General features: G+C 36.2%; 1 protein-coding gene across 2 annotated transcripts in view; it reads left to right on the forward strand.

Moving 5' to 3' along the window:
* The window catches only part of ATP9B (ATPase phospholipid transporting 9B (putative)), a 167,025-nt gene that overhangs the window by 30,770 nt on the left and 123,933 nt on the right, over positions 1–12,322 (forward strand). For both annotated transcript variants that reach the window (XM_080380331.1, XM_080380332.1), the window contains exons 5-6: positions 2,268–2,376; positions 11,715–11,773. In XM_080380331.1, the coding sequence (XP_080236457.1) occupies positions 2,268–2,376; positions 11,715–11,773 (168 nt within the window). The remainder of the gene's footprint in view (positions 1–2,267; positions 2,377–11,714; positions 11,774–12,322) is intronic.

Consider the following 12,322-nt stretch of genomic DNA (forward strand, 5'->3'; position numbering starts at 1 on the left):
GGAAAACACCCTATTTTGCACATGCTGGTAATCTGTTGTCTATAGTGTGTGTCTTACTCAAGGATATTTTGAGTGATGCTTCACATACAGCTTGAAAATACATCATCTCAGTTAGTGCTAGTGGTACCCTTTTCTGCTAAACTCGCATGTTTCTGCTTGAATAGCCTTTGTAGTAATGATTGACAGCCTCCAGGTAGAAGAGATTAAATGGGTGTTGAGTAAGGCTCAGTATGTGTGCTGAAAATATAAAACATTTAAGTCAAACCCATTGGGCCGTCTTTGCTGCGTAACAGTTAAGTTTGATTTCTTTTAAGAGAACGTAACTGCTGATAAATTTTCAGTAATAATCAGAGGAGTAGCTATGACTTGTCTTCTATTTTCTCACAAGATTTTAAAGGAACAGCTTAATACTTAAAACCAGGTTTTTGGGGTTTCTTGATGGTATGTGGGGGCTTTTTGTGTGTGTTTTTGGGCTCTTTGTTATTTTTTACTTAAGCAGTTTTTACAACAGATATTATGCACTTAAATCAAGCACTGGAGTTCTTCATACAAGACTATTTTCCTGGTTTGTTTTCTTTCACACAGTAGGGAACAGCCTTCTCATTTCAAGTCCAACATGCAGAGGATGTAAAGCATACAAATTTGATTGTAAGCAGTATGCTAAAGATATTTAACTGCTTACAGTTAAAGAAAGATGACAGGTGTTTTTTCTTTTTATAAGATTGGCTTCACAATTTCAGCTCCCCCTTGGAAGAGTATCAAGTTCCTTTGAGCAAATGAGGAAAAAGGGAAATGGGTTTCTTAAATCATTCCTTATAGTCACGGTCAGCTGTACAGAGCTCCCCAGCAAGATACGGTGACTGCTAGGGTAAATTTTTGCAATTAACACTTTGTGTGCTGTGCTTTGATTACCATCTAGTTAATGAGATACGTGCAAATGGAAAATATATTTGAAGGTGCTTCAAGAGTGCCTTTTTTATGCTGCTAAAATATCTATACTGCCAAAGCTTATGAAAATGCTGCTGCCAGAAAAGGGAAAAACTCTGGTGCTCATTCAGTTGTGCCCTGGGAGCGGGAAGGAATCCATTCTGCAAAGGCACTTTTTGTTCTGTGTAGTTCTACTATAATTGTTGTAGCAAATGTAAACCTGAACAAATGAGAAGTGTTTAAGGTTGCAGCAAAGTAAGCCTTGGAATTTTGGGCTGGAACAGCAAAACAGCCCTTGCTGTTGAAAAGGAGAATTTTCGTCAAGACTGCTTTAGGAAAACTACACATTCACTCCTTTCTCACTGCTGGGAGGATAGGGGATTGCTGGTAAACTGTCAGACTTCAGCAAGAAAAGTCCAAAAAAGTATCAATTTTCTTCTATAGAAGGAAAGTATTGGTGGGTGTCTAAAGCTAGATAGAACCTTATCTGTTGGAGGATTTGTGAATATTTGAATTTTTTGGCAGTCTTTCTTAATCTAAAAGATCCCTTTACTGTTAAAAATTTTACTCCCCTTTCACTGATGCGCAGACACTGAGCACTTGAGTTGAAGAAGCCAGAAGGCTGTACCTGAGGAGGTTTAGAAAGGGAGAGAGCAAACGCTTACATGTTTATCCCTGAACTGTTCTGTATTTTTTAGCTTACTGTCTTCTGTGGCCAGAGACCAGCACCGTGGCTGGGAGCACACTGCACCTCCAGCAGGAGCTGTGGCGACACTGTCCTGTGAAAGTAGCAGCCAAAGCATTTAGATACTTAGTTTTTTGGAAAAAAAAAAAAAAATTCTTTGTCAGTGTTTGTGATGTATCGGTAAATGACTGCATTTAAGATGGGAAAGTTAATTAAACTAACCATCCATTTACCTTTTCGTTTCTGTCTGTTAGGAAAAAGGCAGTGAACTCAATACTAGAATGGGAGACTTCTTAAATGTTTTTGGTAAAGCCCTAAAATTGTGGAAGGCAGAGAAATACACTTATTGAACTATAAAGACTGTCTTTAGCTCATCCAAAGCATTTTAATTTTTTACATTTCAAACTATATCTAAATCGCCTGTATTTGGAGATGTAGTTACTCTAATTGGTTTTGTATAACATATGATTTTCTCCCTTTTTTTTTTTGACTAAACCAAGATACTATTTTAACAGATTGAAGAAAACACTAAAATCCAAATGAGAAAAAAGTAAATATTCTAAACACATGTTCTTACTCTATAAAATGTTCCTACTTGTGTATTTCTATTCTAGCACTTTGAGGATTCTGAATTGCATCATTATATCTTTAACAGGGATTTGTTTTGACGGTCACGGTGGTACGGGAAGCCGTTGATGAATTTCGACGCTACAAGAGAGACAAGGAGATGAACTCACAGTTATATAGCAAGCTGACAGTACGAGGTGAGCAAAACCATTTGTATAAATCCTTAAAATATTTATTCTTTTTCTTAAATAGAAATTTACAGACTTTCAGTTCAAAGAAATAATTAATAGTCACAGGCTGCACTCTTCAAAATGAGACTGATACTGAAGTGCTTGATTTCCCTCAGATAAATATGACTGTTAAACTTGATCTGCTTAAGTAGTGTAAATCTTTTGTTGTTTGTAAAGGAAAGGTGTATATTTTATATATACATATAATGTATATAATTGTAGATAATTGTGTATATTTCTGAAGCATTGTGCTGTTTAGTACTATTATAAGTGCAGTTCTCCTCTGAAATCGATATCAAACAGTAACTCGGCAACACTGTCATCTATGTATCAAGTGAATATAGGAAATACGGGATCAGTGACTAAGAAATATGATCTAATTAAAATTCACTAGAGCCTTTCAAACCTGGTGGATATATTTGTGCTTAAGAAAAGGAAGACATACTGTGAGTCAGCTGTGGTATAAAAAATACTTACTTCGATTTTTGCATATAATTTGAAATCTATATGATCATGCAGTAGGAACAGCCAGTTTTCTTTCCAGAAGTTAATAAAAGTAGAAGACACACTTGTGACTTTTATGGTCTCAAAACCTTTGACAGTTTTTCATGAAGGCTTTTGAGGAAAAGAAACACTTCAGCTGTTAAGTGACAATTAAATTTGGTAGGATATTGTAAATTTTAAACATGAGCATAAGAGGAAGAAAATAAGCACTCCTCTCCACTTCCATGTTGTTTAGCACATTTTACTGTTTAGATTCAGAACAGTGCACCTAATAGGTTATCCATTATTTTTTGGCACCTTTCTATGATCAAGTCTATCTGTAACGAATAACCTTACAAAACAACGTGACCTTGCTGTTACCCTCAAAAGTTATTTTGCTACAATATCCTGGGAAGTCTCTGTAAAGGTTTTTCCTTGGCACAAAAGTTCTAGACAGTGGGAAGCTGTTAAGGAATGTGAAGTTGCATCTCAAGCAGTTAGAGTATAGGGCGTGCATTGTGCCAAGTGTAAATTCTGTGCACAATTCCCAACAGAGATTTCGCTGCACTTTTTGGTATATCTTGGTGAGTATCTTCTGAGAGTCAGTGGGAAGAGTAACCTCACCAGATCTGCTAGTCTTAATTAGAAACTAAACTCTTGGAGTAGCTCTGGATAATAGTCTCTCCAGAAAAAAATGGATGAGAAGATTGTAACATGACACAGCTATGCTCTGTCTGAAATCTTACCCATTTTTTAAAGTATTTGGAAAGTAAGTAAACAGGCAACAGTCTCATTAGTGATGCCATAACCTAGCAGCTGAGAGGAGGTTATACTGCTTCCTTGCAGCGTGGAGGCTTGCATTGTTTTCTGGAGTTTGCGTACAGAAGGGAGCAACTGTAGGGAATATTTGCCTGTCATTCTTCCCTTCCTTGGCAGTGTGAAATAGCTTTATCAACATCTAGACATAGCACTGTGGAAATTTGCAGATGGGATAGCTATTATTGGTTTAACACAAAGGGTTGCATTGCTGGCCTCCAGATCTTTACAGTCTTTAATACAGTCTGTAAAGAAATAGACTCTTAATGGCTTTTCTTTCAAAGCTGTAAGTAATCCTGCTAGTTGGTTTATTAATTTTTTAGATCTCTTATGGTAGGCCACTGAAATAGGTAGTACAATTCTACCATATGCAGCAATAGTGTTAGCTATCTGAAATTGATAGTTCTGGAAGCACATGTGTAGTTTATAGTTCCCAATGTGACATAAATATTAAGACTGACACTTGCTTTTTGAAGAGCTAAGTTTGGTCCCTTTTGTGCTCCTTTTTTCACTGGTTTATAGTTAATATTGGAGTTTCTGGTAAATTGCTAAGGCATTTAAGTGGAAATTTTGGAATCCTGGTTTCTTCTTCATGAAATATTTCATGAGGTTATTTATATTTGAGGGACTTTTCATTTTGCAGCTTCTCCTAGAAATAAAGAAGTTGTCAAATTAAAATAGGATTTTGTCACCTTGATGAAGCTGTTTTCTAAATAGGGAATAGAAATTTAAAAATAGCATATAGGTAAAGCCCAGCAGTTATACCAGGAACTGACATGTAGGGAACAGTGACTTGTTCAACAGATGCCTTAAAAATGCCCCTTTTAAAAAGAGGAGATTGGCTTTTACCCAAAACCGTGTATGTCTATTTGACTTTCGGGTTTTGGTGTCAGTGCCATCATGAATTCATACTTGGGTTTTGTTCTGTTTTGTGGTGTGTGTTTGGGGTTTGTTTTTGAAGACCATGATATTCCACAGAAGTAAAGATTCAAGCTCTCTGCTTACAATGAACTCTGAATCCCATGTTGATGATGGTGTGATCTACGAGCTAACAATGTTCTGAGTTATGGCCAATTTTAAGAATGAAAATATTATTGCAGTCCCCACTCAGAGTTAAGCTGTACTAAAAATTGCCACAGATACATACATTAAATAATGAATACCTGATAATTTGCACCTTTTTCATAATATAGGGTTCTTTCATAATAAGACATTCTGAAACTGAAAGGTATCATTTTGAGGCAAAAAATGGGACTTACTGCTATGATAAAGTTAGACCAAGATTTTTAGAGGATTTGAGAAGGATTTAGAAACTTATCTATGGAAACCAATAAATTACTACACTTCTGCAAACTATTTATTTATAAATAAATTTCAATATAATCTACCTGATTTTTAGTATTGGCAGTACTCTACAAGTGGAAGAATTCAGTTAGGCTTACTATACTGACCTACAGCCTAATGGTTTGGAGAAAGAAGGCTTTGTTACTTGTGAATGAACAAACTTGATACTGATTTAATTAAAAGTCTGAAAATCGATGCCACTCTTAAAGAGTCACTTTTCAGAGTGGAACTGCACTTTATACTGCTCTAACATCTTTTCTTTTTTTTCCCCTCAGTGATTTTTGACTTGTGTAGGTTTTAGTCTTTTTCTTCAAAATAGTTATTTTTTCCATCTCAAAGATGGAGAAACTGACATAGAGAGGTTAAGCAGGTTGCCTTTGCTTCAATTGGACAGTAGGAGAACTTAAAGTTAGCAAGGTTCAGTATTACACTTTGTTTAATTGTTCCATTTATTGAAGATATAAGTAAGAATTTAATCACTTCTAGTTAGTCGCTTTGCAAAATTGTTTCTTTACCATAGGGAAACAAATGTATTTGTAGCAAGAGTAGCTACTGGGGTTTGAATTGTGATTAATTACTTGTATAAAGATAGTTTGGATAGGCTGATTTGGCAGTTAAAATCTTTTTATACAGCATTGAGATAGATTTAAATCAGGAAGTCTTTGACTGTCTAATAGTGTTGACTTTGTGGAGTCATCCTTAGCCTCATGAACCCTAACCAGGTGAAACACGTGAGTGTTGTCTGACGACCTGCATGTCGCTAGTGTAAGAGGTACCAGTGTTTTGAAGGTGGTTGATTCATATTTTCATATTGAAGACTTAAAATGTCTTTTCAGTGATTAAAGACCTTGAATAATATTTGTTCTGATCAGTAAGTCTTAGGGTTTTTTGGTAATAATGAGCTGTTGTGAGCAAGAAATCAAGGGAGTATGGGATACTTGTTTTAAGTGTTACTTAATTGTGCTTAGGCAGCAATGGCCAGCTTAATGTCCATAGACTAATTCTGATCCATGACATATTCAGTGTTGCGTAGGTTTTGTGTGTCATGTAACATGTCCAGGCTCAGTCTTCAGTCATCCCTGGGTGAATTTCTTGTGTGTAGCTTTGCACTTGTCAAGAAGGTGAGCCTGCTACGTGTGGAGTTTGAATGGTTTCTACTTTTTCAGCCTTTGTGGCAAGCGATGAAACATGCAAATCCAGTAAACGTATCAAATTTTTTTGTGAGCAAGTCAAGTGTACCTGTCCCCACATCTTTCACATCAAGCTTTTCCCTGGTATACTTTCCTAGATTATGGTATTGAGTCACTTCAGTTGTTCAGTTTATCGTGCGTTCTGCTGTCTTAATCTTTTTATTGAGATGTTTGTTGCAAAATCTACTTTCCTTTTTTGCATATAAAAGTCTGCAAGTCCTTAATAGAGTATGCAAGTTAAAGTTGGAGGGAGGAAGAGTATCTGCTTGTAGAATTGAAATTATCTTGCTATTGAAGATCCTGTCAATTGAACTGCCTTTTTCTGCTGCAGAGGAGCTCACCTGCATATCCCTTTGTAGAACAGAAACTGGAATGAAAAAAATTTTAGACCTGTGCATGCAGGTTTGGGAGGACTTCTGTTTACCCTTCCTAAGGGACTATCACACATTCGACGCGGCTTCTTGCCTCGTGCACTTAGGTATGATGAGCTAAATGACCGTGCAAAAAAAGCTGCTGTTCTGCAGAAGAATCACCTCCAGTTCATAAACAGGCTATTATCTCATTCACTAAGCTACCAAAGGCCAATTGGGTAATACAGTTTTAAAGCCGTTTTAATTCTTTTTCCCTTCTCATTCTTGAAGTTGGCAATCCTGCCCTGAGCCTTTCCTAGTTAGGTTTGCCCACGTAGCGTTACTGAAGTCTTGGAGGAAAAAGATCAAGAAGAAAATAACTAAATCCAGTAGTCACGGCTGTGAATGGCAGAAGGGGCACGATCTGTCACTTCATCTCAGGATGTTTAACGTGATTTTCAAAGTATTGCAGAACTCTCACTTTGCAACCTGCAAAGCAAAACTAAAAATGAATGTCAGGAGAGATGAGATTAATGAAATCATTCCATCCAAGCTTCAAATGTGAAAGACTACCCCCTTTCCTTTATCCTTAAAGGGTCTTTAAGAATGTAGTGAAGCTGAAAATATGTGCCAAAACTGTGTGAAGCTGAGAAACTATCGATAACTGCTATAGATAAGAACAAAGTGTGAGAGCTAGTATCTTTCCTTTAAAATTGGAGAATTGAGAAGTCTGTCTGAGAGCTACAGTGATTTGAATTTTTATAATTTTTTATATTTTTTTACTTTTGAAGTTCTGTTTATGCAGTAGGAGCTGCTTTGTTCCTAAAATGCCACCTTACTGAGTTTATATCTCGGTTGACCTTTTTTTAAATTGCAAAATGGTCTCTTTCAAGAGGCGGTCAGTTTTCAATCATTTATACCTATGTTATCTGCAACTTTTAAAGTAAGATGTTTGTCAGAGTGTCTTATTATTGTACTATTTTTCTTCTGCAGTTGTTTGAAATCTGTATTGAAACCTCTTACTAGAATTTCAGCTCCTGAAGACCAAGCTGTCCTTTTGCTTATTAAAACGCCACTGCATAAAAAAATGCCAATCTTATTTCTGAATCTAGAGGTCCAGCATTAGGTCTTTATTGCCTGCAATATTTCAAACCTACGAATGACTTAATTCCTAGTATTTAAAAGATTTGGAGCAGTTAAGTTTTTGAAGAATTGTATCAATTTGACCTATCTGATTAGGGAAGCAGTAAGAAACAGCAGAAACAGAACTTGAAATTTTAATGTAAGAAAGAATTTCAAAAAGAGGCCAGAAGAGAGGAAATGTCAAGGGGACTGTTTTCTTCCACATTTTTATGGCATCCAGGAGATTGGGTAAGAAGGGATGAAGGCTTTCCATTTCGCATAAGAGGAGATGGTACACAGAGAAGAGGAGCAAGGAAGCTTGTCTCTAGGGTTTTATATTGGTGATTAAAGACTAACCTCAGTTCACTATGTGCGCTGGGGTTTGAAAGGACTGAAGGACAGCACTTGCGCTGAAAGGTCAGCATCCTCACCTTGGACTCACCGTAGCTTGAAATTTTTGCCCGCTGCCTGCCCCAGCTCCACATTTTATTATGATTATTCTAATTATGCTGAGAACTAAGGCTGGTAGATGCTAGGTAGAACTTTCATACAGTGTATACTTGACTCCTTTCATTCAAGAGTTGTATTTCTGGGTTAGAGACAAGCTCTGTTACCAACTCCAGAAGCAGGATTTCAGACATACTCAAAGGTACCATGGGTAAGATGTACGATCAAATTGTAAAGAATTTGGAAATGCTGCTCTCAGAAGTCACTGGTGTTTCAGGAGTGGCTTGCACTCAGGTAGGAGATACTCTTAAATAAAAAGAAACGAAGTCGTTTCTGATACATTTTCTTTACTTTAGTTCTTAATTTTTTTGTGAGAAATACTTGTTAGCACATATGAGCTATTTATTAGTTTTTTCCAATCATTGCAGTTAATTTCAAAAGGCTTTATCTTGGGAGTATAATGAATTACTACAGACACGTTTCAATGTTCTAGTTCTGCATAATTCTATATGTTGCTTTAGGCGAAAGCCTTGCGCCGTGGTGGACTATAAAGTCTGGATGCGCAGCCACTTCTGACAGCTTTGGACTTTTTATTGGTAATTACACAGATGGTGAAGAGTATTTTGCTATGGAGATGGTTTTAGAGGAAAAAATAGTTTACAAAAATAATTTATGCAGTGAATAACATTCAGTGTCTTGTTTTTCTCTAAATGCATCTTCACTAAGATGTAGTATAGCATTATTTTAATGTTCTCTGAAATGGTATCTAATGATTCTCATTTTTGCTAGTCTAAAAGAAAGTGTTATTTGTTGACTTTTCAAAATTTTAAGCTACTTTCTGAATTACTGTGATGTTTTACCATTTAGTTTTTAATGGACTACGTCCTGCCATTCAGCTTCATTGTAGAATTGTCTTGTATGCCACAGGCCCCTTCCTTTTGTGTGGGGATACACAGGGTGCTCTAGCAAGGCACATTAGTGTGTGATAAGGATGGTGTTCAGCAGTGTCATACTAAGCCACCTAGAAAACAGTCTGATAAGGAAACTTTTCAATTCCTAATGTGAAACTTCCAGGTTGCTAGCCTGCGTGCAGGCAGAGGTGCAGTCTGGGGTCCTGTTGGTATGCTCAGCATCAGGAGTCTTTGCTTTTTGTCTGCCCTACATCATGTTGCAAATGAACGTTTTACCTTCTCTTGTCCTCTGACACTAAGTGTCTTTTGATCTTTACTGTAGATACTGTTAGAACATGACTGTGGAAAATTTGGTTAAGTTGATAAAATTGCTAGTAGTTGCATTTGATTTGTGTTTCTGAATGGTTTTGGTCATACATGACTGCGGAGGTGATGTAGATCTGAGACTTGATGCAGCTGATGCTAGGATTTTTGTGCTCCTGTTACTATAATCAGTTGATTGACTTAGTTATCACACTGATAAACTGCTGAAAATAGTTAATGGAGTAATTGAAAATAAACTAGGAAATGCTAGCCTTTTGGTAAAGCTAACAGACATAGCAAGCAAAGTAAACATTATAATGGTTTTTTGGTATGTACTATTCACCTCTAGTCAAAACTTGAGAATTTATAAAGAGAATTCACAGGCTCATGCAGTTAAGCAGATTAAATATGTTGATTTGGTATCAGACTGTTATTTTAGTGGTTGAGCTTTAGTATTATTTGGTTTAGATTGGAAAAAAAAATAATTGTTGAGAGGTTGACACTAACCTCATTTCCATAGGCGTCTTGAAAGTCCTGTAGAGAACTGCTAATGCTTCTAGCTACAGCTTTTTATACCTTCATCTTCTGCTACTCCCTTCACCCTCCAAAAATGTGTTATGGCAGAGCTAGGAGTCAGACTGAACATATGATTTGTTGTATATTTGGGGGGGAGGTGTGTTTGGCAACTGAAATAATGAACTGGTGTAAAAAGATCATTATCAGTAACAAAGACTGCCTTTCAGAAATAACTTTGCAGACATGCCAAACAGAAGTTCTGATTTTTCTCTTGACATTGCACATTTTACACATGGTAATGTTATGGAAAATGTATTAAAAATTAGCCATAGGAATACGTTTTTTTACTGACTGAATTAAACCTAAAACAACTGTTGCATGAAATGCAATTTTGAAGAGCAAGTACTGAAAATAATTACTCCTACTGCCTTTGACAAATACATGTGTAAGTATAGGAATTTTTTGAGGTTAACTGCCAGATCTCTGCTGATTGAGAGTTAGAAGGAGGAGATCTCATGGATTTAGAACCTAGCTTAGTTTTTGTTTTATCCTTATTATAACTTTGAGAGATGACACAATGCATATTGAGAAATCTGCTATTTATAATACTTTTTATTAAACTCCATACCGATTGCTGGTCATCCTGTGCTTTTGTGGGTCTTCAGTTCTAGTTAGTTCAGTCTGATTTTTATTTAATACCTGAGCACTTTACCATGCTTTGACATCCTTGTCATCTGATTCCTGCTGATCAGATACCTGCTACTTGAATCACGATAGTGTTTCTGATGGGAAAAGATACGTGGTATGGGTGTGTGTTTCAGCTCACCAGGCTATGTAAATATGTATGTGCTTATATCCTGAGTTAACAGGTTCTGAATTTATCACCTGTTACATCTTGGATGAGGATATCCCTATGTCATTACTTGTTTTTTGCAAGGGGGTCTTTTTGGTTGTTTTTAGTTCAGAGAAACAACTTTTTCTGGAGCTGCAGCGAGGACCTGGGACTAGAACTCCTGAATTCTAACAGTATCAACAACAACTCATTTTGGGCAGTAGCTTAACCTCTCTGTCTCAGTTTTTTGTCAAATTCATTAACCAAATAAGGACGCTAAAACTTGTCTTAATACTAATACCCTACAGAACATACAGAAATTAAATTGGTATGTGTGCTGTGTGTGTTTTTGAATGAGTTGTTCACAGCAGTTACTGAATGGGCAGCTCTAGAGAATGAAAACCCTGTTTCAGCTCTTGCTATTTTACTTTTCTGAAATGAAATCTTCAAGCATTTCTTCTGACTTCAGTGAGACTCACCTTTCCCACCGTAATTGCCAGCAAGTGTCAGGCAGTGCCAATTCCATAAGTAACTGCGGTGGCCAAGCAAAGCTACCTGTTGGTAACTGGGCTGTGACGAACAACTCCTGTGTGTGAGTGCTCCATGGCTGCCAGCCTAACCACTCTTGGCTTGTCAGAAATAGAAGTGCTGTCTAGTAGGAGACATGAAAGACTTTTTGTCCAATTTTACAACTCTGTTACTGATACTATAGATCAGACTTGAGCATCCTCCTCACATGTTTTTTTCTCTTAATACTTCTACAATAGCTAACTGGTTACAAAACTATAGACTTTTATTAACCAGTGAATTATTTATTCAAACAGATGAAATCTATTTATTAATGTGTTCATCAGAGATCCATTTTGTATAAATTGTAACATTTTCACCAAACAGTAATGTCTTTAAGTATAACTTGCATTCTGGGATTTATATTCTTGTGACTCTTTATTGATGTCTGCCTAAGTTGATTACATTTCTTCTTTCTTTTAAGGTAAAGTGCAAGTTAAGAGTTCAGACATACAAGTTGGAGACCTCATCATAGTGGAAAAGGTTGATACTTTTTGAATATATTTTAGAGACTAAAGATTATTAACATGCTAATTATCTTCTGAAGAAAAGTATATTAAGGTACTTATCTGTGAAGTACTAACTAGCTAGTATTTTAGTTCAAGTTTTATTTGAGACTCTTCAAGGAAGTCTGTTTTTGGATTATTTATAAGCCTAATTGAATGTAAACACTTATATTTTATGAATTGGTATATGCTTAAATTTATCTAGTGGAGTACAATTGCTGGTTTTAAATTCTCTGGCTCATGCTGTGCTGAATGTTCTAAGCTGTCTGATTACTGATACCTTCCTTCTGATGCTCAAATAAGTAAGTGTTTTTCTACGCTTGAAGGCTTCAAGGATAAGTTTTATTTATAAGTATATTAAAGTATATTTATATAATTATAACATGTATATAATATTATGTATAATTAAATAATAGAAAACTTTATTTTCAAAAACAAGAAAAAGCTGTCCCGTTTGATTGCAAATGGTGAGTGAGAGCTGTGAACTCTGTTCCCCTCTGTGTTAGTGTTGTAATAGACAATGTTG

The sequence above is a fragment of the Falco punctatus genome (assembly GCF_963210335.1).
Source record: "Falco punctatus genome assembly, chromosome: 3".
Classification (NCBI taxonomy): Eukaryota; Metazoa; Chordata; class Aves; order Falconiformes; family Falconidae; genus Falco; species Falco punctatus.